Source organism: Periplaneta americana, chromosome 6 (assembly GCF_040183065.1).
Source record: "Periplaneta americana isolate PAMFEO1 chromosome 6, P.americana_PAMFEO1_priV1, whole genome shotgun sequence".
Classification (NCBI taxonomy): domain Eukaryota; kingdom Metazoa; phylum Arthropoda; class Insecta; order Blattodea; family Blattidae; genus Periplaneta; species Periplaneta americana.
Genome location: NC_091122.1, coordinates 104,894,028 through 104,916,366, shown reverse-complemented (window position 1 = coordinate 104,916,366; position 22,339 = coordinate 104,894,028). Strand labels below are relative to the sequence as shown.

Below are 22,339 nucleotides of genomic sequence, written 5' to 3'. Positions count from 1 at the left end.
TTGTAACGTCGTCGATGTACACCTATGTAAACACATGTACCCTTATTGTTATACAGTATGTACACGGTGAAATCTTATTTCTGCCCTATATATTCTTCAGGTTACAGTAAGATAGATTCAGTACGTAGTATAAAAGCTTTCTTATCATGTAGACCTATATACTTGGAATGAGCGTTTGGTATGATGTTTAAGTCAACCTCGGTAGTGTAGTTGGTATAGTGCTGGCCTTCTGTGTTCGAGGTTGCGGGTTCGAACCCAGCCCAGGTCGATGGCAGTAGATTTACTGGCGTGTAAAAGAACTCCTGCGGGACAAAATTCCGGCGACACTGATATAACCTTTGCAGTTGCGAGCGTCGTTAAATAAACCATAGTTTTTTTATGACTCTGAATGTTCTTGAATGAAACAGTTTCTTGAATCCTAGACTTTAAAATTAACATTAAGTGTAATTTTATGCCTCCAAGGCAAAATATGACGTCATTTCTTTCAGTTTTTTTTTTTTTTTTTTTTTTTTGGAGCGTGAATTTAGATAGAACGACTAGGCCTATATAAAATCATAATATGTTTCTTCATAACAACGGATTAGAGAGGAAAATAGTAGGTTAGATATATGTCATCTTTTGCCACAATAAAGATAATATCAGGGTGCATAACATAACGTAAAATCTCATTTTCGCCAAAAATTGACATATCACCTTTTGTCTTGGAACCACAGAATTAGCATTAACTTATAACATTTCTAAAAGTGAGCCACCATGGTGGTCGTCTAGTGGCTAGAGCGCTGGGCTTATAATCCTATGGACCCAAGTTCGATCCCCAGTGTACCCTCGATTTATAACTTGTGTTGGGTAAGCTTGTGGTCCAGGTAACAGGAATTTTCTGCAGGAACTCCAGTTCCCCTGAGGCCCTCTATGGTGCACTCTGGGCAACAACTCTGTCAATAAATTAGTCTACATAACTGACTTAATATGGGTGAATTACGTAAATAAAGTATTTGCCATCAGTAAAAAAAAAAAAAAAAAAAAAAACATTTGTAACAGTTGAAAAGTTACTAATTTAGTCTACAGTTTTTCCTTGAAAGGTTACACGCGAGTTTTCAGGCAATAACGCTTGTATTGATGCATAAGTATGTATTATAAGTAGAATATAAATTCTATACAGTACAGTGTATTTTTCGGTATATACCTCAGTTTCTTGTGTATGTAGAGTCTTTCAAAAGTGATGGTCAGAAATTTAGGGATGAGATGTAAAAACGAACAGAAACAAAAAAGTTCCAGTAAACATGGGTCCGAAAATGAACCGTTTATGAGATAATGCAATTTTTTTTGCTCATTGGGGCTGCCAGTGAACTGAGCGCCTGGATACAGTAAAGCAGCAACATTAATGTTTTGTATGTATGCTACACTTTCCCCATCCCATTTCCTTCTAAGTGTGAGACGATATGCTGAATGGTAGATAGGTAGAGAGGACCTGTACCTAGATCACCAGATTTAAATCCTATGGATTTTTGTATATAGGGTTATACATAAAGCCTAGTTTACACAACAGACATCACCACACCTGAAGAATTGCAACATAAGATTGTAGATACCTTCCAGCAAATGAAGAATGACTCCGAATTGCTTGAGCGGATCTTTGTGGAGAAGACTAGACAGATGCATTCAAGTGCATAGTCAGCATTTTGAACACCTGTTGTAAAATTCTTCAGTTAACATGTTTATACTATGCTGTACCTTGTTTATCTACAAACTTCACTGTTCAAACAAAAAAGTTTTTTTCGTGTATGTTCAGTCACATTTCTGTAGTGTTGAGCCAAAATTATGAATTTTACTCTCTCGTGTAGATAAATTAATAAAATTTCACTGCTTTTCGTGGAATTAGTACTTAGTATTTAGTGGGCCCCAACCAGAACAAAATGGTTAATTTACGGACCCATGTTTACTGCACCTTTTTTGCTTCTCTTCGTTCTTACTTCTCATTCCTAAATTCTTGACCTTCACTTTTGAAGCACCCTGTATTTATACAAGTCAATATTTGAGCTTGCCGCTGAATTTAAAATATTTGTTGCCATACAAGGTGTCTCCTTTTGCTAGGGTTCTGCTTTTATCAACTGCAGCTTTATCCTATGCACCGGCGTAGTCAATAGTCCCTTCAGCGACAAACAAAACGATAATAATTCAGTCAAATGTCTCGCGAAATTGAGTTTTTTGGTCAACTAATTTTCGTTTAAGGGACATTATACCAAGTGATCTTCATGAAAAAGTATGACAGTGAATTTTTTAGGTGATCAATAGTCCATCTGCGGTAACTTTGTAAACCAAACTTTAATCTTCTTTAGTGATGAAGCATTCTATCATTTCAGCTGTTAACGTACCTACGTCATTGACCAAAATAATCGTTTTTTGGAGTACAAAGAATACGAAAATTCGTGAAGTGTTTGGTAATTGTGAGTCATGGTTTGTGTCTTCTTAAAATAGCCTACCCTTAATTTGTTAAGAATTTATTTTTTCCTGGAAATTATTAACATTCGAGGAGTGTTTATGGGAAACAAATGAGTGCTAGATGATAAATTTTTCAGAAAATGAAAAAAAAAAAAAAACTATTATGGAGATATTCCATGCGCACTCCTTTGGACAACTATTTAAACCAGATGTGACTGCTTGGCACTTGTATCTTTTTCTGCAGTATGTACTAACAATAGTACATAACACATGAAAACGTGAAAAAGTCGATTGAGACTTTCTGGCACTTAATTATATAATTTCCCACAAACACTCCTCATTTCACTTGAAGAATTCTACAAGATTCGGGAAACATAGTGCGAAGCTTCTATATGTCATGTTGAGCATCTATTATATAGTATCGGTAATTATCAGCTGGCTACGGACTGGAAGGTCTGGGGTTCGATCCCAAGTGGTGATGGGATTTTTCTCATTGCCAAACTTCCAGAGCGGCCCCAAGGTTCACTCAGCCTCCTATAAAATTGAGTACCGGGTCTTTCCCGGGGGTAAGAGGTGGTCAGAGCATGGTGCTGACCACACCATCTCATTCTAGTGCCAAGGTCATGGAAAGCATGGTGCTCTACCTCCATGTCCCCAAATGCCTTCAATGGCGTGTGATGGGGATTCCTTTACCTTTTATCTTTTTTACCGGTAATTATAAATGTAAGTATTTGTTATAGCCGAAGTACTTACACACAATCTCGAACGTTGGTAACAATGTTTTTATTTAGTATTTATTTATTTTTACTAGGTGTTTCCTCTTTTCAGCAATAGTCTCATATGTTCTTTACTCCCAATACAGGAGAGGACACTCAGAAGACACCAGCGTAGCTCAGTCGGCTAAGGCACTTGCCTGCCTATCTGGAGTATCCGGAGATGCACTCAGGTGCGGGTTCGATCCCCGCTTGGACTGATTACCTGGTTGGTTTTTTCCCTCGGTTTTCCCCAACCATAAGACGAATGTCAGGTACTCTATGGCGAATCCTTGGTTTCATCTCCCAAATACCTTCTTGCTATCATCACCAATTCCATCAATGTTAAATAACCTAGTACTTGATATAGCAATATTAAATAACCAAATAAAAAAAAATACATTCAGCCACTTCCGATACTTTTCAGACAGATGACTGGTCTGTCACTGGAGTGACAAGATGGCATATGGAATTGTTATGAAGGATTGTAGAATTGAAAAGTAAGAAAATCGTGGTCCTTGTAATTTGTACTATCCCAACATTTGCCTGAGACACTTGGGAAATCACGAAAAACAAAGTCAGGATAGCTCGCCCCTGGGATCGAACCCCGGACCTCCCTAATACAAGACAGACGTGTTAACCATTACACCACCATATTGGCAGATGGTTCATTGATATAACAAAAAATTGTCTTGCAAGATGCACAGACCAGAGACGGACTCTGTTTCATCTGGCAGTGTTCGTTGTTCAATTTGAGTTAATAATTTATTTCCATTGGTTGTTACTTAGACAGTTGACACTGTTGACGTAAAAATGAAATATTCAAGGAAAATCACTTTAGTTTTCATTTAGTTCAAATGGAAACATTTTCATTTCTTCTTCCATGTGTTTAATGACTGTAATTTTACAAGATTACTATTGTAAATTATCCTGATTTTTTACAAGTAACGAACTGTATAACCTATATTGTCTGTATACATTAAATCTCCATTACATTTCAATAACTTTAAAGTTTCTATTGACGCTGCCTTGCAGCTGCAAATATTGTCATATAATTTGTCATATTTACGAACCTCCACAGTAATATCTTGATTTTTTTTTTTTTTTGCAGCTTTCGACTAAACAAAACAGTAATGTGTTAAAATGAGAGGTTAGTGTAACATATACAAATATAAATATTTATGGTATGTTAATAACAAACTAAATGGACCTAACCTGTAACTTTCCCTTTTAATAGCCGACATTGGTGTTTACATGGCTGTTACAAAATTGTGAGTTTATGAATTCTGTGTCTTATTAAAAAAAAGCTTGAGTTTATGATATGAAATAGGCCTAGTGCATTCCAGCTCAAAATAACCTTCTACACACTAATATAAACTTCGGGTTGAGGTTTTGACTGATATGTACATCAATTATCAGGCAATGCATCTCACTTAACGATATGTGTCAGAGGAAGAACAGTTGTTTCTGTAAAGTCCAAATACTCTTTTCTCTCTAAAAATATACCCTATTATTACTCTTTTCTTTATCTTTTACATCTTTCCACGTATTTTCTAATTGAATGTCCTGTAATTTTTAAATTCTAAATACATTGCACAAAATGTAGTTAAAAGTTAATCATAATGTCATGTAAGTTTATTTAAATGCGTTATGAGCCATTCAGTTAATTTTAAAGTTACTTGGTGCAATAAGATCAACTTCTGCATCCACGTGCTTATTTATTGGTCAGGTGTTATCAGTCTTACATATGGGGTGTTTACATTTGAAGGCGTTTCAAAGATTCGTTGTACGTATATTATTTAACATATGGTCACGAAACTGTACAGTTACATAGAAAAACCACCAAATTTTTTGACATGTTACAGGTACTTGATATGTTCTCCTCTAGTGACTCTGCACACATCAACTCTGTAATAAAGTTGGTCCCACATTCAATGTAGCATTTTTGTCAATTTCAGCAAAGATGTTAATGATGAAGCTCAGAATTCGTGCAGATTATGTGGAAATGGTGGCACAAACTCTGAATTCTTCACACACCCCCTCTCCACCCCCACACACACAAAAAGGTCGCAAAGGACTAAGTTGGGAGAGCGTGGAGTCCGTGATAGCAGTTTGTGGTCATCATTCCCAGTATGATCAATTCATCGACTTTCCAGTCTGGTGTTTAAGAAGTGCGAAATTGGCCTATACGCACTCACCTGTTTTTTTCATGCACAGGAGGACATTGATTTCTCTTTGCCGAGGCATAAAGTACCTATACTCTATTTTGTCGAGAAATTTCTGGTCACCCTAATAATATGTTACTAGTCAGCAATGTATGCAAAGAAGGGGAAAAGAAACTGACCACTCTACCCCATTATCTCCTGGCTTAGTTGTTTCATGAGTAATGCCTTATTTGTGTCACTTATGAGGTTCAAACCTGTCTTTGGACAGTTGACTGAAAGCAACACTAATATAGTAGTACATAATCACACACACAGATACAATTATTTATACACACACTCTCATACACCTCTATTGTAGCCTATACTTCAACTACATTTGTAATCAATTCAGTTTATTAATCATTATTAACAATGGAGATTGTATCAACAATTTTTTTGTGCTTGTAAGCTTGAATAGTTCTATATGAATTTTAATAAAAACACAATAACGGAGAATATTGATGAAATAATAGCAGATGAACTGGGAGTGTCCTGAAAATATTTGATTTATCATTGTCTTTGGTAAAAATTACACTTGGTCTCACCAGAGGAAGCAAATGCAGTAGTCACTTCTTCCACACACACGAAGGTTAGGGTTTAAGTCATTGCAACTTTTTTTTTTTTTTTTTTTTTTTTTTGAGAATGCGGGTGCTGTTCGAAATTTTCAAATATGCAAATGAAAGGGCAGGATATGTGTACTAGTAGGATAGGGCAGGGCTCAAACATCCATGACCAATATGATACACTATCATGCTACTCACGTTTATTATTGCATAGCATTACAGCACACACATCCTCTCTAAAAAAACCCATCAGTTTACACCCATTGTACCCGGTGGTTGACTCACAACTTCATTACGCATAACATTGGTCTCTGTGCAATAACCATATCACACTGCCATCTAGTGATGCGACCATGCACTTTTACTATGAATGCACTGCACAACAGTTGATTCACCTTTAATTCACATTGCAATAACCATACATCATACTGCCATCTAATGATGCGACCACATAATATGGATGCCAAGTTCACTGAAGACATGACATCTCGTAATACCATTGCTTAACTTTGAAAAAAAATAGTTGCCATGACTTCTGCCCCAACCTTCGTGTGAGTGTGTTTTTGTATATATATATAACTTTTTCGATTCACATCACCATTGGCTACACCATGATCACTAAATTCTATATTGTCCAATATAAACTAAATTCTCTCCAGTAATGTTCATCGTTGTGTGTGCTTCTCATCATGTTATTGTTTATGGTAATTGGTAGGAAATGCATTCTCTCCTATTTAGCTTAATGTTTAAATCTATAACTGACTTAGAAGATATGGTAGTAGAAATATTGGTGTATGAAGATGATCACACTTTTTGGCAGGCTGTGGGCAGAGTGAGAAGGCGGAGAATGGCAGAGCCAGATAGGAGCTCCACAGATGGAACACCAGAAAACGAGAATGAGGCTGATTCAGGCACTCAGAACGAGGGTGGACATAGCAACGAGGAGAATGGTGACCAGGACAATGAGGCCGACCAATCTGGGGGACAGGGCAGTCCTCTAGCATCAGGTGGTCCAGATGGTGCTCTGAACACCAACTATGACTCCAGTGATGGTGCTATCCCGGTGCACCGGTGTGAACGTTGTGACAATTACGAGACATTGTCACGGGCTGCACTCCTTACACATTTGTCGCGATGCACAGGGAATGAGGGTGAACCTTCTGTCCCTGGGGAGGCACATCGAGGCCATGACCGCAAAATCTTCGAGTGTGATGTGTGCAATATGAAGTTCTCAAATGGCGCCAACATGCGGCGCCACAAAATGCGGCACACAGGAGTGAAACCCTATGAGTGCAGGGTCTGCCAGAAGAGATTCTTCCGTAAAGACCATCTGGCAGAACACTTCACTACTCACACAAAGACGCTGCCCTATCATTGTCCTATCTGTAATCGTGGGTTTCAACGCCAGATTGCCATGAGGGCTCACTTCCAAAACGAGCATGTGGGACAAAATGACATGATCAAGTCCTGTCCACTGTGCAGCTATAGGGCAGGATCTATGAAGAGCTTACGGGTCCACTTCTTCAACAGGTGAGCCTGGGAAAAATGTTAGTGTGTTACGTAGCTATTTTCCTGTGATAGTGTTCAGATTTGAAATACTTATAATATGAATGAAGACTGTGAAATTGATTGGAATATGGTTATTAATTTGGTTATCTTAACCACTCTTTCAGTGCCACCTCAGGGTTTTCATTATTGATTAGTCATTGAAATTGTACATTATTTTATGTTAGAAGTTGTTATATAACATATATTTTGATTTTTTATTGTGAAACATTTAAGCGGAACACTATATGGATAAAATTGTCCCATTTTCTTTTAATACAATGACATCACATATGATACTGTGGAAACAGAAGTAACCTATAAGTGGTTTTCTACGCAGTATGTCGTGCTCTGCAGTATTCTCTATTTAATGTGCTTCAATGTTTTCTACTCAATATTCATGGAAATATTGGTGCACGGATTATGTGTATACCTGAATACCAGTACAGTGTTAAAGAAAGTAGCTAGATAATGTATTCTATTGCTTCAATTTGAGTATAAACATTTCACTCAATCATTGGGATTTCCTTAAATCCCCTGTCTCTTTTTTGAAGTTGTGGGAGATATGGAGTAACTTTATAAGAATTGTGAGACATTTTGTAGTAAGGAAAATTACAGATGATGATACATAATATTCAAGAGCAGCATAATTCTTAGTTTTAATACTTGATAGTGTAGCATTTAAATTTGATGTGAATATGCAGGGAATTTTGGAAGCTTCTGCAATAATGGATATAGTCCTGCATTATACTGCTTCAGGTATATTGTCTGTTAAATTAATAACCATTGTGAAAGGTACTGCTATATATATAATTTTTTATGCATTACTGATACGTAAACTGCTCTTTTTTTGTCATCCTTAGCAATCTAAATAATGACTTCATCCTAAGCAGTGAATTAGAAGTTTTGATTTTCTGAAGGTGCCCTCCAGGCTGAAACTAGTCAACAAAGTGATCTAGTTAATTAACACGCGAAAACATGTATATACTTTACATTCTGAAGTAATGTACAGGGTGCCCTATAAGTCTGGAAACATAGGCGAATTACTGAAAATGTTTTTTCTTTGTCTTCAAGACAACTGAGTGATGTATTTAAGTAAAGAGGAACATATCCAACTGATCCTGCTTGTTGACAGCCATAGTCACAGGGAAGTTGCCCATGAATTTAATGCTTTGCACCGAGAACGAGTGCCATTTATGCACATTCATTGAGACGGAATCCATCGCAGACAAATGCGTAGTGGACCACTGATGGATTCTATCTCAATGAATTTTTTAATGATTTTTCCCACACAACTGTGTGTAATTGGCGCTCGTTCTGGATGCAAAACATTAAATTCACGGGTAACTTCCCTGTGACTATGGCCGCCAATAAGCAGGTTCGGTTGAATACATTCCTCTTTAGTTAAAGACATGACTCAGTTGTTCTTTGGACAAAGAAAAAACATTTTCAGTAATTGGCCTATGTTTCCAGACTTATGGGGCACCCTGTAGTGTTAAAAGTTGTGTGATCAAAATGTTTAATTTAGAGTTAGGCCTAATTAAGAGTTTTAAGTCATTATCAAAACTTTTAAATTAGTATACTCTCTCTTTGACAACGTACAAAATACAGTCTCTTTGACAACCTACACAATACCGAAAATAAAATTCACACATTCCTATTCTTTTATCATTTCACAACCAACGCTTTATCAAAAATAGACCTACAATTTAAAATTAAAATTTTCTTGTATACCTGCTCTGGTTCAGATATCAGCAATGCATAAAATATTGTATGCAAAACAAGAGTAAATCGATTTTATCCTTTCATGGAAATATCACTTTCCACTCATGAAGAAAATTATGCTTTACTCTATTGTACCATGAATTACTATGAAGTAATTTGTCTCTCAGAAATTCTAGATGTCTACTAGTCTTTCTAACACTATCAGAAAGAGTATCTACAATAATTGAGGGCTTATCTATCCATATAAGAACATATCAAGAGAACTGCAAATGTCTGGTGACAAGAGACAGATTTTAATTCAGTTTAATTTTCCTTTGCAACTTACGCAAACTCAAAGACGAGACCTCAGAACATCCTCACTTCTGGCGCTTCAGCCCATTGAGAGACAGGGTTTTATTGACCATTTGTTTCTTCTCTCAATGCAGTCAACCGTCTTCAATTTCGAATCCCAAACTGCGCAAGTCATCTTCTGTGTTATTAAGCCATTTCTGTCTCAGACATCCCACTGATCGGCTTCTCTCTGGTTTCGTGTTCAGAACTTTCTTCAGTACTCTGTGGTTTTTCATCCTTTCCAAATGTCCCAGCCATCTCAGCCTGTATGCTTTTGTATCATTTATCATTGTCGGAGCTTTGTAAAGTTGTACCAGTTGAGCATTAGTTCTAATCTTCCACTCATTATTAATACATACAGCTCCAAAAATCTTTGCGGAGGATCTTCCGTTCTGAGACCTTAGAACACATTCTGCTAAATGGAGTTACCAGATGTAACCAGGTTGCACCAATACACCACAAAAGGTATGCTGAGCATTAAAACTTATAGAGATCATATTGCCTTCTATGCTCTGGTTGAATGTATGTAAGAAGAAGAAAATGAAGATTCATTTGTTTTCATTTTTGTTCACGTAGTCTTATTTAAAAATATTTGGGGCTAAGAGGGATCAAGTTACAGGAGAATGGAGAAAGTTACACAACGCAGAACTTCACGCATTGTATTCTGCACCTGACATAACTAGGAACATTAAATCCAGACGTTTGAGATGGGCAGGGCATGTAGCACGTATGGGCAAATCCAGAAATGCATATAGAGTTTTAGTTGGGAGGCCGGAGGGAAAAAGAGCTTTGGGGAGGCCGAGACGTAGATGGAAGGATAATATTAAAATGGATTTGAGGGAGATGGGATATGATGATAGATAGTGGATTAATCTTGCACAGGATAGGAACCGATGGCGGGCTTATGTGAGGGCAGCAATGAATCATTGGGTTCCTTAAAAGCCATTTGTAAGTAAGTCTTATTTTAAAATTCTTTGATACTATCACGTATGTGTGATTTTGATGCACAAAATCCTTTTTTTTTTTTTTTTTTTCGGATAAATGCTTGTACTATACAACAAACAGGTCTGAAACCTCGAAAAATATGTGAACGGAAATACTTGATTCTGCTTCTCTACTTGTAAATCTTTCTTCTTCTGAATCTGTTCTCGTCCCGAACGACATCTCCCCCCCCCCCCCCAACCACCTCAAACCTGACCACCTGTTTAGTTCATAAATTGAGATACTACTACCTAGTGAGAGTCTGTGGTTGCTGATTTTCTAAATCTCATTTTCGTGGCAGATATAGTGTTCATTTAGTTTACTTTAGTGCAGTTTCAATATTATTTAATTTTTTGTATCAGTTCATTTAATCCATGTCTGGTCTTAGTTGGTGCAAAGTCGAAGACCTAATAATAATAATAATCATGATGATGATGATGATGATGATGATGATGATGATGATGATGATGATGATGATGATGATGGACGGGAACTTGAAACAAAAAAAAGTTTCTGTATCAACATCTCACCTGCATTCAGCAAAATACCCTTGAGACATTTATGTCTTAAGAAAAACTAAGGTGTCATAGTAATATTTATTAACATAATGTCCGAATTGTTATATCTAAATGAATGGGTGAGTGGAAAAAGGATAATATTCCAAAATTATGGAAAATAAACGGAGATAGCCACACACACATAATAAATTCACAAGTGCACATACATACATGCATACCTATATACATCATTCCAAGGGTTTATCACAATCTTCAGCATGAATATTCATGAACCATAAATCACAGCCAGATTAATCCTATTGGTTAAGTGAAATAAACTATGCATTCTAATTGAAAGTGCTGGAATGTTATCCTTTTTCCACTCAGTGATTTTACAGCAGATAAAATTGCTAATAATAGCACTTTCATGCACACTACAATCTTGGCATCTAGATCTTCACTGTTGTACATGTCACTTTTGTGTTTTTTTACCATTGAGTTTGTAACATTGAGCATGTAACACTCAGACTGACTCATGAGTAGAGCCCGCAATTTTAGGTGCTAAAAGTTAATATTGTTCCTCGATATAATTCATAAATGTAGAAGCCAGTCCCCACTTCTTTGAGATATCATTCTTGTCATTCAATATTTTCCTTTTGGTACTGTTAAAGGTTTTTAATCCTTTTAACCACCACATACAAATTAGCACATGATTTGCAAGATACATTGCCATGCTCCCACTTCATTGAGATGTTAACTCTTGTCATTGAGTGTTTTCCCTTTGGTACTGTTAAAGATTTTAATTCTCTTATCCACCACTTACAAATTAGCTCATGATTTACAAGATCCATTGCCCAATCCTTGTGATTCTGTTGTCTATTATTACATATCAGACTTTTGTGAACTAGGCTTAAGACTCTCCTCACGGGCACCACATCTGTTCATCTACACTCAGTGGCATTCTTAACTTTTTGGTGTGTAAAACACACACACTGTCCTGGTAGCTATAATCTTTTCATTGTTAGAATAATCCTACAGTAAACAATAGCACGTGAGTGAAATGAGACTTGATTGGCCGCAGCTTGGCACCACCAATTCTCAGTGCGTGATCCCACCCACTCCTGTACATTCTGTTTCATACTAAACATTTCCTGTTACTCATTAAAGTAGGCCTAACAAATATACACGTACCATTTCTTTTACATGACATAAACATGAGTCAAGTTTTATGTTTTATCGTATTTACATACTAAAATTCAAATTTTCTTTTAAAATAAGTACAAGGTTATGGTCCTCAGATAGGGAACTATATTTTCCTGCTTTGCATGAATGTTTCGACTAATAGCCAATCACGGGTATGACAGCCAAATGCTTGTTTTACATTAGGATTTTTCTAACAGCGAAAAGATTATAGTTTGTTTCTAGTTTTAGTCTTCATGAAATCAACTGTAGAAAAAATTCGTTCTACAACTGCAATAGAATGAGGAAGACTTAAAAGGCACCAAACAAAATTTGGATAACATAGGAAACATTAGTTTTGAATCAGCATATAGTTTCTCACACAATTCCAAAATTCCTGAATTCCACTGCTGTTGTCACGCTCAATTTCCGTATTACAAAGCAATCTCCATTCAGAGTCTGATAGCAGGATTTCATTCTCTTTGGCAGTGTTGAGGAAATGGGTCACAAGTTACATATTTCAGTAGTTAATTTTCAGTGATCAGATGCTTGCTGCTTGCTTTTCATTAGCTCTAACATTTCAAGTGACTTGACAATGGGGTCCTCAAATGAAAAACATGACAGCTTTTGACACAGAGCTTCAATATAAAAATCAAGGCAAAGTAGCTTAAATAATTATATTTTGTTCTGGCAAATTTGATTTTGTCAAATTTTGGACCTTGGTACCAAAACACATACGTATGTATTTATTTACACTGCAAGTGGGCAAACACCCAGTGGCAGTGGTAACTTAATTGCACACAATAAAATAATACACAATACAAATAATACACAGTAATTACATTAATAATAATACATAAAATAACCTAATTAATAAGTGAACCTAATTTTCTATTACAACCCACATATATATAGACTCTACGTAAGTTTTACATTGATACTGATAACCTTTCACTCCACTATCATCTCACTCACTGCACTGGAACTATGACACATTTCACTGACACTATATACCACATTTCACTGACACTATAGAACACACTATAAATTATCACTGATCGAAACTATTCACTGCTATCGTAAACCATAACTTCACTGACTCACCACACTTCACTGATACAACAATTCAAATAAGATAAACAATTACACCCTTATTCATACTTATAAACAGAACTACATTAAACTGAACTGACCCTCTTACAAGCTATTTTAAAATAAGTTACAATTCAAATCAAGGGAATAACTCGTCAGGCTAAGTAAATATATCTCACCTTAAGTAATGTAACGTCTCTTTTTTTTTTTTTAATTTACACTTTATACACAACTTTTTAATTTATTTTTAAATCTCCTTAAGGAAGGACAACCTTCAAAGACTGCTGCAGGTAGGCCATTCCAATCATTTATAGTTTGATTAAAAATGAGAATTTACCTACATCTGTTTTCTGTTTCCTACAGTTGATTTTAAACTCATGATCTTTCCTACCATAGTACATTGGCTTCTCTAACCAAGCCATTATGTCTTCCTATGCTTTTTGACCTAGATGTGCTCTGTACAATGATGTTATTCTAGTTTCTATGTCTGTTTTCCAATGTTTCCCATTTAAGTTCTTTTATCGTATCATTCCCATCTCATCTTTTACCTTTAACAAATTTAGCTGCCCTATATTGGATTCTTTCTAAATACAGTCTGTACAAAAGAAACTATATGACCTGGAAATGTACAAAAACTCTTGGGTTTTATAAAATGTTATAGATTTACTTCTAGAACTATTTATTTTCATCCTATGCATTAACGCGCAGTTATAAATTTTATTCAAGTCCGTTTGAATAGCATCCACATCTGAACTACTTCCAATCTTTCTATAGACAATGCAGTCGTCTGCAAATAGCCTCATATTTGATTTACGTATATTATAAAGAGTAATGGCCACAGAACACTACCCTGTGGCACCCCTGAACTTACATTCCCAATTTTCGATATTTCATGACCTACTCTAACTCTCTGGGTTCTACCTTTTAAGAATTCTTGGATCCATAACACCAGTCTTTTATCTATTCTTAGGCTACTTAACTTATCTATTAATATGTCATGTGGCACCAGATCAAATGCTTTCGAAAAGTCAATCACAACTGCATCGATTCTTCCGCCTTTATCTATCTCTTCAGCTAGATCCTGAACCAGCGACGTAATTTGACTATCACATGAGAAGCCTTCCCTAAAATAATGCTGGCGGTTGTAAAACCAGTCTTTCGCATTTAGAACGTGACGAATGTAATCCAATATCAAATGTTCCTTGACTTTGCATGTAACAGATGTAAGACTAATCAGTCTGCAGTTTCCGACATCTACTTTATTTCCACCTTTATGTATGGGTACCACTATAGCTGATTTCCAGTCACATGGAATAGCTGCATTGTTTATGGAAACATGATATATACGCATTAAGTATGGAATTATGGTCTCAGAACCTAATTTAAGAATCTTTGTAGCAATACTATCTGGTCCTCGAGACTTCCGATTTTTTAATTTCCTTAGTCTCTCTCTAACCCCTTTGGAAGTTATTGTAAAGTCAGTTTTGCTTCACATTCACACTCTGTAACACAACCACCCCTATCAGCGGCATTATTATTATTAATATTGTTATTATTATTATTATTTGGAAAACTGAAATGAAATACGAATTTAATAAGTTGGCTTTTTCTTTGTCATCAGTTATACTTTCTCTGTTTTGATTTCGTAAAAGCACTACCCCTTCATTTTTTTCTTTTCTCCTGTATACATAATTATAAAACTGTTTTCAATTATTACTTTCATCTTCTTTTAAAATTTCTTTTAGAAAATTTTCCTGAGTTATCCATTTTTCACATTCAAGTTTCTTAATTAATTCGACATATTTATCCCAATGCTCATGGCTTCACTTACGTTTACTAAATGCAAGTCTTGCCTTTTTCTTTAGGTAGTGAATATACCTAATTAGTGTAATATTCTGGATCCGGATTTTTTAAAATGACTTTACAAGGTACACATTTTACTAATGCCTCGAAAATTATGCTCTTAAATTTATGCCACACATTCTGCATATTTCCTTTACCCCTAGAAAATCATCATGCTTCTGTTGTAGAAACATTTGTAATTCATGGACACCAGTTTTGTTGAAGTTCCAGACAGACACTGGACTTGATGTCGGATTTATTGTGTTTTCCCAGAAGATTTCTAATGTGACACTATTGTGATCACTTATTTTATGAATGCTTTCAGAGTTGACAAAGAGAGAAACAGGTCTTAGTAGGTTAAACATCTAAGAGGGCATTGTCATGAGTTGGGCCATTTACTACCTACATGAAACCGTTACGCCAGATCAATTCATTAACAAGGGTCTGTGCATCTGAATTTGTACCTGAAACCCCTTTCCAGTTAATTTGTGGAACATTTAGATCCCCAGCAATTACTACGGTTTGGTCTTCTGATACTGTATTAAGGAATTCATTAAGTTTGTGCATAGTTAAATTATTTAATTCACTGGATGGTCTGTAACATGCTAATACATCTAAAGTTTCCCGCCCATTTCTTATCTGAACATTTAATGTTTCAACTTCCTCATGTATCCACAGAAGATTGCTACTTATTTCTATCTTAGTACAAACGAAAACTCCTTCTCCCCTCTTACTTCTATCATTTCTGAACACCCTATAATCCGACCTAAAAATTTCCGAATCATTTATGTCTTCCCTAAGCCATGATTCCGTCCCAGTTATTACATCTGGATTATAAACATCGACTAAGTTCCAAATGGAATAAGTTTATTTCTAATACTCCTGCAATTAACCTGCAGTAGTCTTAATAGGCCTGTCCTTATTTGAACAGTCTGCATCTCTGTGGCACCTCGTCATCACTGCTGGTCTCCACTGTCTGCTGATAGGTCTTCTATCCTGTCCCTGCTGGTCGTCCTTTGACCTCACTGCCTGCTGGTAGTCCCCTCAACCCACCATCCACTGGTAGTCCATCTGTCCCGCTGTCTGCTGATGGTCCTTCAGTTTTGCAGCTCCCCTCCAATTTAAGTGGATTCCATCTCTTCCAAAGCTTCTGTCGTCTGTCCAGGAGTTTGGATCGAAGGCTTTATTTGCACGACCCACTTTTCTCCAGTTCACATCCCTCAGTCTGATGATTCCACTGATGATGATCCCAGCTCCCAGATATTTCTTCTTTGTTTCCATCACCTAGTCATACACGTCTGCCATGATATAATCAATACCTCTCTGTCATAAATCATTTGTTCCTACATGAAATATGATGTTTTCTGGGTCCTCTCATTCGTGCTTCTCGATTAGGGTAACACTCTGTCATCAGCTCCGGTTATAGATTTCATATGTGACGAATGATGGAGTCTCCGATGATGACGCTTGCCACACCATGCTTCTTCTTTTCCTTCTCTTCGCCATTTTCAGTTTGCCATCGTAACAACTTATTTTCTTCCTCCAAATACTTAATTCGTTGCTCTGCTTTCTCTAACGTCTTGCGTAGCTTCTTTACCTCGTTCCGAAGACTGATGAGCTCCCTATTGCCTGCCTCGTTCCCGCAGTCCTTACACATCCACGTTTCTTCTACTATCTGTTCCTTCTTGATCTTCTGACATGTCAGATGAAACCACTTCTCACACTGGTTGCACAGCACGCCTACCTGTAAGTTCTTTCTGCAGCTCCCACACTTGACATTGGTCATCTTGCTGCCACTTGCAGGACAATCAGACAAACCTGCCAAAGCTGTCCCTTTCACTCTTTGCTGCATCCTTGACTTTGCTGTCCAGCTGCCTATCCTGGCCCGGTATAACTCCAACTCAAAGACAATTGTTCTGACCTTTCCTTCTCCATTGCATAGGAATGTGTCCTTCCTTTCCACTGGCCTGAAGGAGACTATCTTCAAGAGGGAGAAATATGTGGATATCCCGAAACTGTATTTTGTACAACTTTACAGGTTTCAGATGCTCAGGCTTAACGTAACATTCTAGAATGATCAATCAAGTAATCTTCTTAATGTGTGACAACATAAAGTCCACTGTAGTCTATTCAGTTTTTGTTTTTCATGAGAAATGAGGGGTGTTTTGATTGGTGTTCATTATAGATGCTTGTTGCTAGTAGCCAGAGGTGGGGTGTAGTCAATATATACTGCAGGGCTGTGTCTTTTGCAACTGGTACTGATGATATTAATTTACTTCTTTTGTGGTTTATGGATGGACAGTATAGAAGAATGCGTTCCAGATCTTCATCATGATTATTACACCACAGGCAAGTAGGATTATCAGAAAGGTGAAATCGGTGTAGGTACAATTGTGTGACAATGTAACCTGTCCTGGCTCTTGTTAAAAATGTTTGATCATGTCTGGTCAAGTTTTTGTATATTTCCTGGTCATTTGGTTTCTTTTGTATGGACTGTAAAATTTTTCCTTTGTCAGAAGAGAGCCAATTGAATGATCTTAACAAAAGAAATAATACTATCCCTCAGCTTACGAATTTGAAGTGTTTTACTTCGCATTTGCTTATTAAGCATGTTGAAAACTGGAAGAACAAACTCTAGGAATTCTGAGTGCAGTTTGTTGTAAGTGCATTTCAGTCTCTGAAGAATGGTATTTGATGTTAGTAACCTATCTTTCGAAGCATTAAATTTATTATGTTTGATTTAAAATTTTAAAAGAAGAATGAGTTAATTTATCCAGTAATGTATATTATAACATTGTATTTAGTTTTCTTCCGAACTTCCAATGCACTCATTTTCACTGAAGTTAAAAACTTCGAAATTGAAAATTAAATAATTAAATATTACTGTAAATGAATATCTACAATGTTTGTTGTAAGGGCATTTGAGGTTCTGAAGAATGGTGTCAGATGTTAGTAACTTATCTTCCGAAGCTGCATGAATGAAAAGAAAAAAAAAAAATAAGAGGATCATATATATATATATATATATATATCTGGGAAACAACTTTCTGAAGAAACAACCACCTTGACTGACTTCGATGTAACAGTTTGCAGAGCCTAACTTTCAAGAAATTTTGAAACTCTTGTAAAGTTGCTGTGTGCTTTGTATTGGAAGTAACGAAAGTAGTTGAAGACATCTCTGGCCAGATCTTCAAGAGCCTGTGGTATTTTGACACGTGTGGGAAAAGCATTAAACTGAAAGAATGGCATATGCATCTCATTACAAATAAAGCTGGAACGTATTTCTTTAAAGGAGTGGATAGCAAAGTGTGCTTGTCCATCATAACACTGTCCCATCAGTGGCAAAGCCTATGAAGTTTATTGTATGGGGGATGTTACTAGTATTAAAACACTTTGAAATTATAAAAGTGAATGGAAAAATTGAAGACAAATTTAAGTGTTGTTTGCAATCGGATAAAAAAGTACTAACCTTGCTTTTGTGAAGCATGTGACTGTGACATAACTTTTCGTCAGGAGGGAAAACTACATTAGAAAGACATGTAAAAACACTAAAACATGTGCAGGGTTTTAAAAGATTAGTAGGTCAGAAAACCTTCACTTCATTTTCATTTCAAGCCACAAATACGGACAATAAAGTTAAAGAAGGCAAAATAAGATTTTGTGCCTTTGGTACTGAGCATAATCTCCCTTTCAGTATTATGGAACATTTGCTGCCTCTTGTGAAGTCCATGTGTCCTGACTCGAACATTGCTAATAAAACTAAAAAATAAAGGAACAAAAACCACTGTCATTGTAAAGTACATTACTGGTGCTGAGAATAAGCAAACTTTATGTGAATTGCTTCGTGAAAAGAAATCTTCAGTGATGGTAGGTGAATTAACAAATAGCAGTGTCACTAAAATCGTAATATTGGTTGCACTTCACAATGCTCGAGTAAAGGTTAACAGAATTAGCTTTACTAACTGGAAGATCTAAAAGTGCATAAACTATTTTTCCTTATCTTAAATCTACCGTAGCAACAATGCATAATTTTTTTTGTGGTTAATTTATCATGATTGGTTCTTTGTAAAATGCATTATCATGATTGATTCTTTTTAATATACAGAAAAGAGACTTTTCAAATATCACAGTATTGTAGCATCATTTTTGTCATATATTGTCTCTCTGCTGTGATGCACTGTCTGCAGAAAAATCTGTAACACAGAAGTATTGGAAAGCGAGAATGCTAATGGCTACATTGCCAAATACAAGACATTAAACATTTGTTACAAATGGTAGTTACAACGTTGTTCAAGGAAGGTGCTCAATTTATTAAGTAGTTTGCAAGAAATCAATAATAATAATAAACTTATTTTAATGATACATCAATTATTAAAAAGAAGAAACATGAAGCATGAAGAACCATAAGTACATGGTATGTAAATCACAGTACTTCATTACTTGATAAATGATTTTAATTATTTATCTCTTTTCTTTTAAGTTTATATACTTAATAAAATTAAATTAAATAAAGTAAAATAAGAGTATATTATAAAACCTGTGTAAGACAAATTCTGACATAAGCCACAGAAACAAGGGCAGAAAGAAAAAAAAAAGAACAGTTAATGACAACAGTAGAAATGCAAACACTACATGGCATCACAGATTGTAGTTTGTATGACAGAAAGATAAATGAAGGGATTAAGATTAAGTGTGGAATATAAGATGTGGTAAAATGGACAAAGGAAAGAAGAAAAGGATGAAGAGAACATATTTTAAGAATGACTGATGATCATCTACCAAAGATCGCCATGAGTAAAAGCCAAATACTTCTAGACCTCTGGGACAACATCCAAAATGATGGAAGGAAAGTTAAACACCTAATGTCCAGTAAAAGCAGCATTGCTTGAAAAAAATACGACTGAATCCTAATATACGAAGAAGAAGAAGAAGAAATTAAACAATTTAAATATACTAATTACAATAATATGTTTCATAATGTAATCTATGGTAATATGTTTCATGATGTTTTCAATATTTTTTCAGTAGAGCTATTGACTAAAATTTCTGTTCATTTAATCAGATGTCTTTAATTGATTAATTGACTGGTTAATCAAATTTTAATTGATATTAAACAGTGTTTGTAAGTGAACAAAAAAACCTAATGTAATTTTATAATTCCATATCCTATAAAGAAGAACAGACGTTTTTACAAATATTTTAAATTTTATTGATGTGGGTATATTGCAAATAATTTATTAAGGAACAATTGACACTGTTGAAGTATACAAAAAATTTGAAAAACAAAAACAGAGGTTTCGGTTGACACTTATTTATAGTAACATATCTTTGCGAAATATATCAATACATTGGAATACTTCACAAGTTTATTTGTTATTTCAGTTTCTTGGACACAGGATATACAGGCTTCACCTTAGGTGCTTCAGCGTTGATTGAGAAGATGAACTGGACTAGCAACGTCACTAGCCATAGATCCATCTTGGAAATGATGAACATGTTTAAGATGATACTGGAGACTACTTGTGCTTCCACTATAATTAAACTATCTTATACATTTCTCATAGAACATTGTTTTTCTGTTCATAATTTTTCCACAGTCGTTTAATTTAAATCCAAAACTTTTTCACCTAACAGGTAATAATTCACATTTGTAACTAAATTTCACACATATATATATATATATATATATATATATATATATATATATATATAAAACACTGAATACACTAACCCAATGGTATTCAACTGGTGCACCATGAATGACCGCCTGGAGCGCCATGAATTATTTTTGTAGTTAGCAGTAAGGAACACAGTCATTGGAAATTTCATTTTTGGTGTTGGTCACCCTGCGTGACATTAGAGGAATTCCATTTTAGATGTTGGCCAGTCTATGCAAGCCATAGCCTTGGAATCAAACTATTGAATTGTTACGCTTAGCAACTACAGTGATTTTTGTGTTTTCGATGTGTTTTTATTATATTGTAACTTTGTTATAAAGTTGATAAACTATGGAAAAGTTTTTAATTTTGGAAAGTGGTAGTAAAAAGCGAAGACTTGTTGAGGGTACCAAGGAAAGTGATAATGAGTATAGGAAATGCATGAATAAAAAATAGTTACTTAGATTTTGGTCTCACATGCACTCTTGTGAACAATGAGGAATGTACACAGTGTGTTTTATGTTTGAAAGTATTCTCTGTTGAATTTATGCTACCTAGCAAAGTGAAGCGCCATTTAGAAAGTGTTCATAAGAATGACATGATCAAACCAAGAGAATATTTCTCTTGAAAACTGAGTTAAATGAAAGAACAAAAATCAGCTTTTTCTAAGCAGGCAACAATTTCGAATAAAGCACTTCTAACATTCTACAATGTAGCTTACCGGATAGCAAAATGTAAGAAAGCCCATATGATTGCAGAAGAACTAATTCTACCGTGTGCTGTTGACATGATGTCCACTGTGCTTGAGAGTCCATGGCAAAACAGTTTTTGCCCATGCTTTTGTTCAATACTATAATCAGTTGTCGAATTCAGTATTTAAAAGAGGATCTTCTTGAACAAATTGTAGAAAAATGAGGGGAAGGGATTTTGATTTGCAGATTGATGAACCCATTGGTAGCAATAGAGATGCTCATTTAATTTGTTATGTGTTATTTGTTGATGAAAAAAGTAATGAAATGGTGGAAGATTTTTTTGTAAGGCAATAAATGCAGGTACGACAGGCAGAGATTTGTTTGAAATTGTGGACAACTTCATGACAGAATGTATACTAATAATAAATCTGTAGCCGAAATTTTTCTGGTAATTTTCGATTTTCCAAAAATAATTGGTCCTAACATATATAATTAACCACCCTGAAACCGAAAATCGCTTTTTTGAAATTTTTGTTTGTATTCTGTCTGTCTGTCTGTCTGTCTGTATGTTTGTTACCTTTTCACGCGATAATGACTGAACGGATTTCGATGAAAATTGGAATATAAATTAAGTTCGTTGTGACTTAGATTTTAGGCTATATGGCATTCAAAATACATTATTTAAAAGGGGGGTTATAAGGGGGCCTGAATTAAATAAATCGAAATATCTCGCTTATTATTGATTTTTGTGAAAAATGTTACATAACAAAAGTTTCTTTAAAAATAATTTCTGATAAGTTTTATTCTTTGAAAAATTTTGATAGGACTGATATTTAATGAG

General features: G+C 35.4%; 1 protein-coding gene across 1 annotated transcript in view; it reads left to right on the top strand.

Moving 5' to 3' along the window:
- Positions 1 to 22,339, top strand: part of LOC138701610 (zinc finger protein ztf-16) — a 51,269-nt gene that overhangs the window by 834 nt on the left and 28,096 nt on the right. Inside the window, exon 2 of the mRNA XM_069828676.1 lies at positions 6,779 to 7,488. Within this exon, the coding sequence (XP_069684777.1) occupies positions 6,806 to 7,488 (683 nt within the window). The 5' untranslated portion in view covers positions 6,779 to 6,805. The remainder of the gene's footprint in view (positions 1 to 6,778; positions 7,489 to 22,339) is intronic.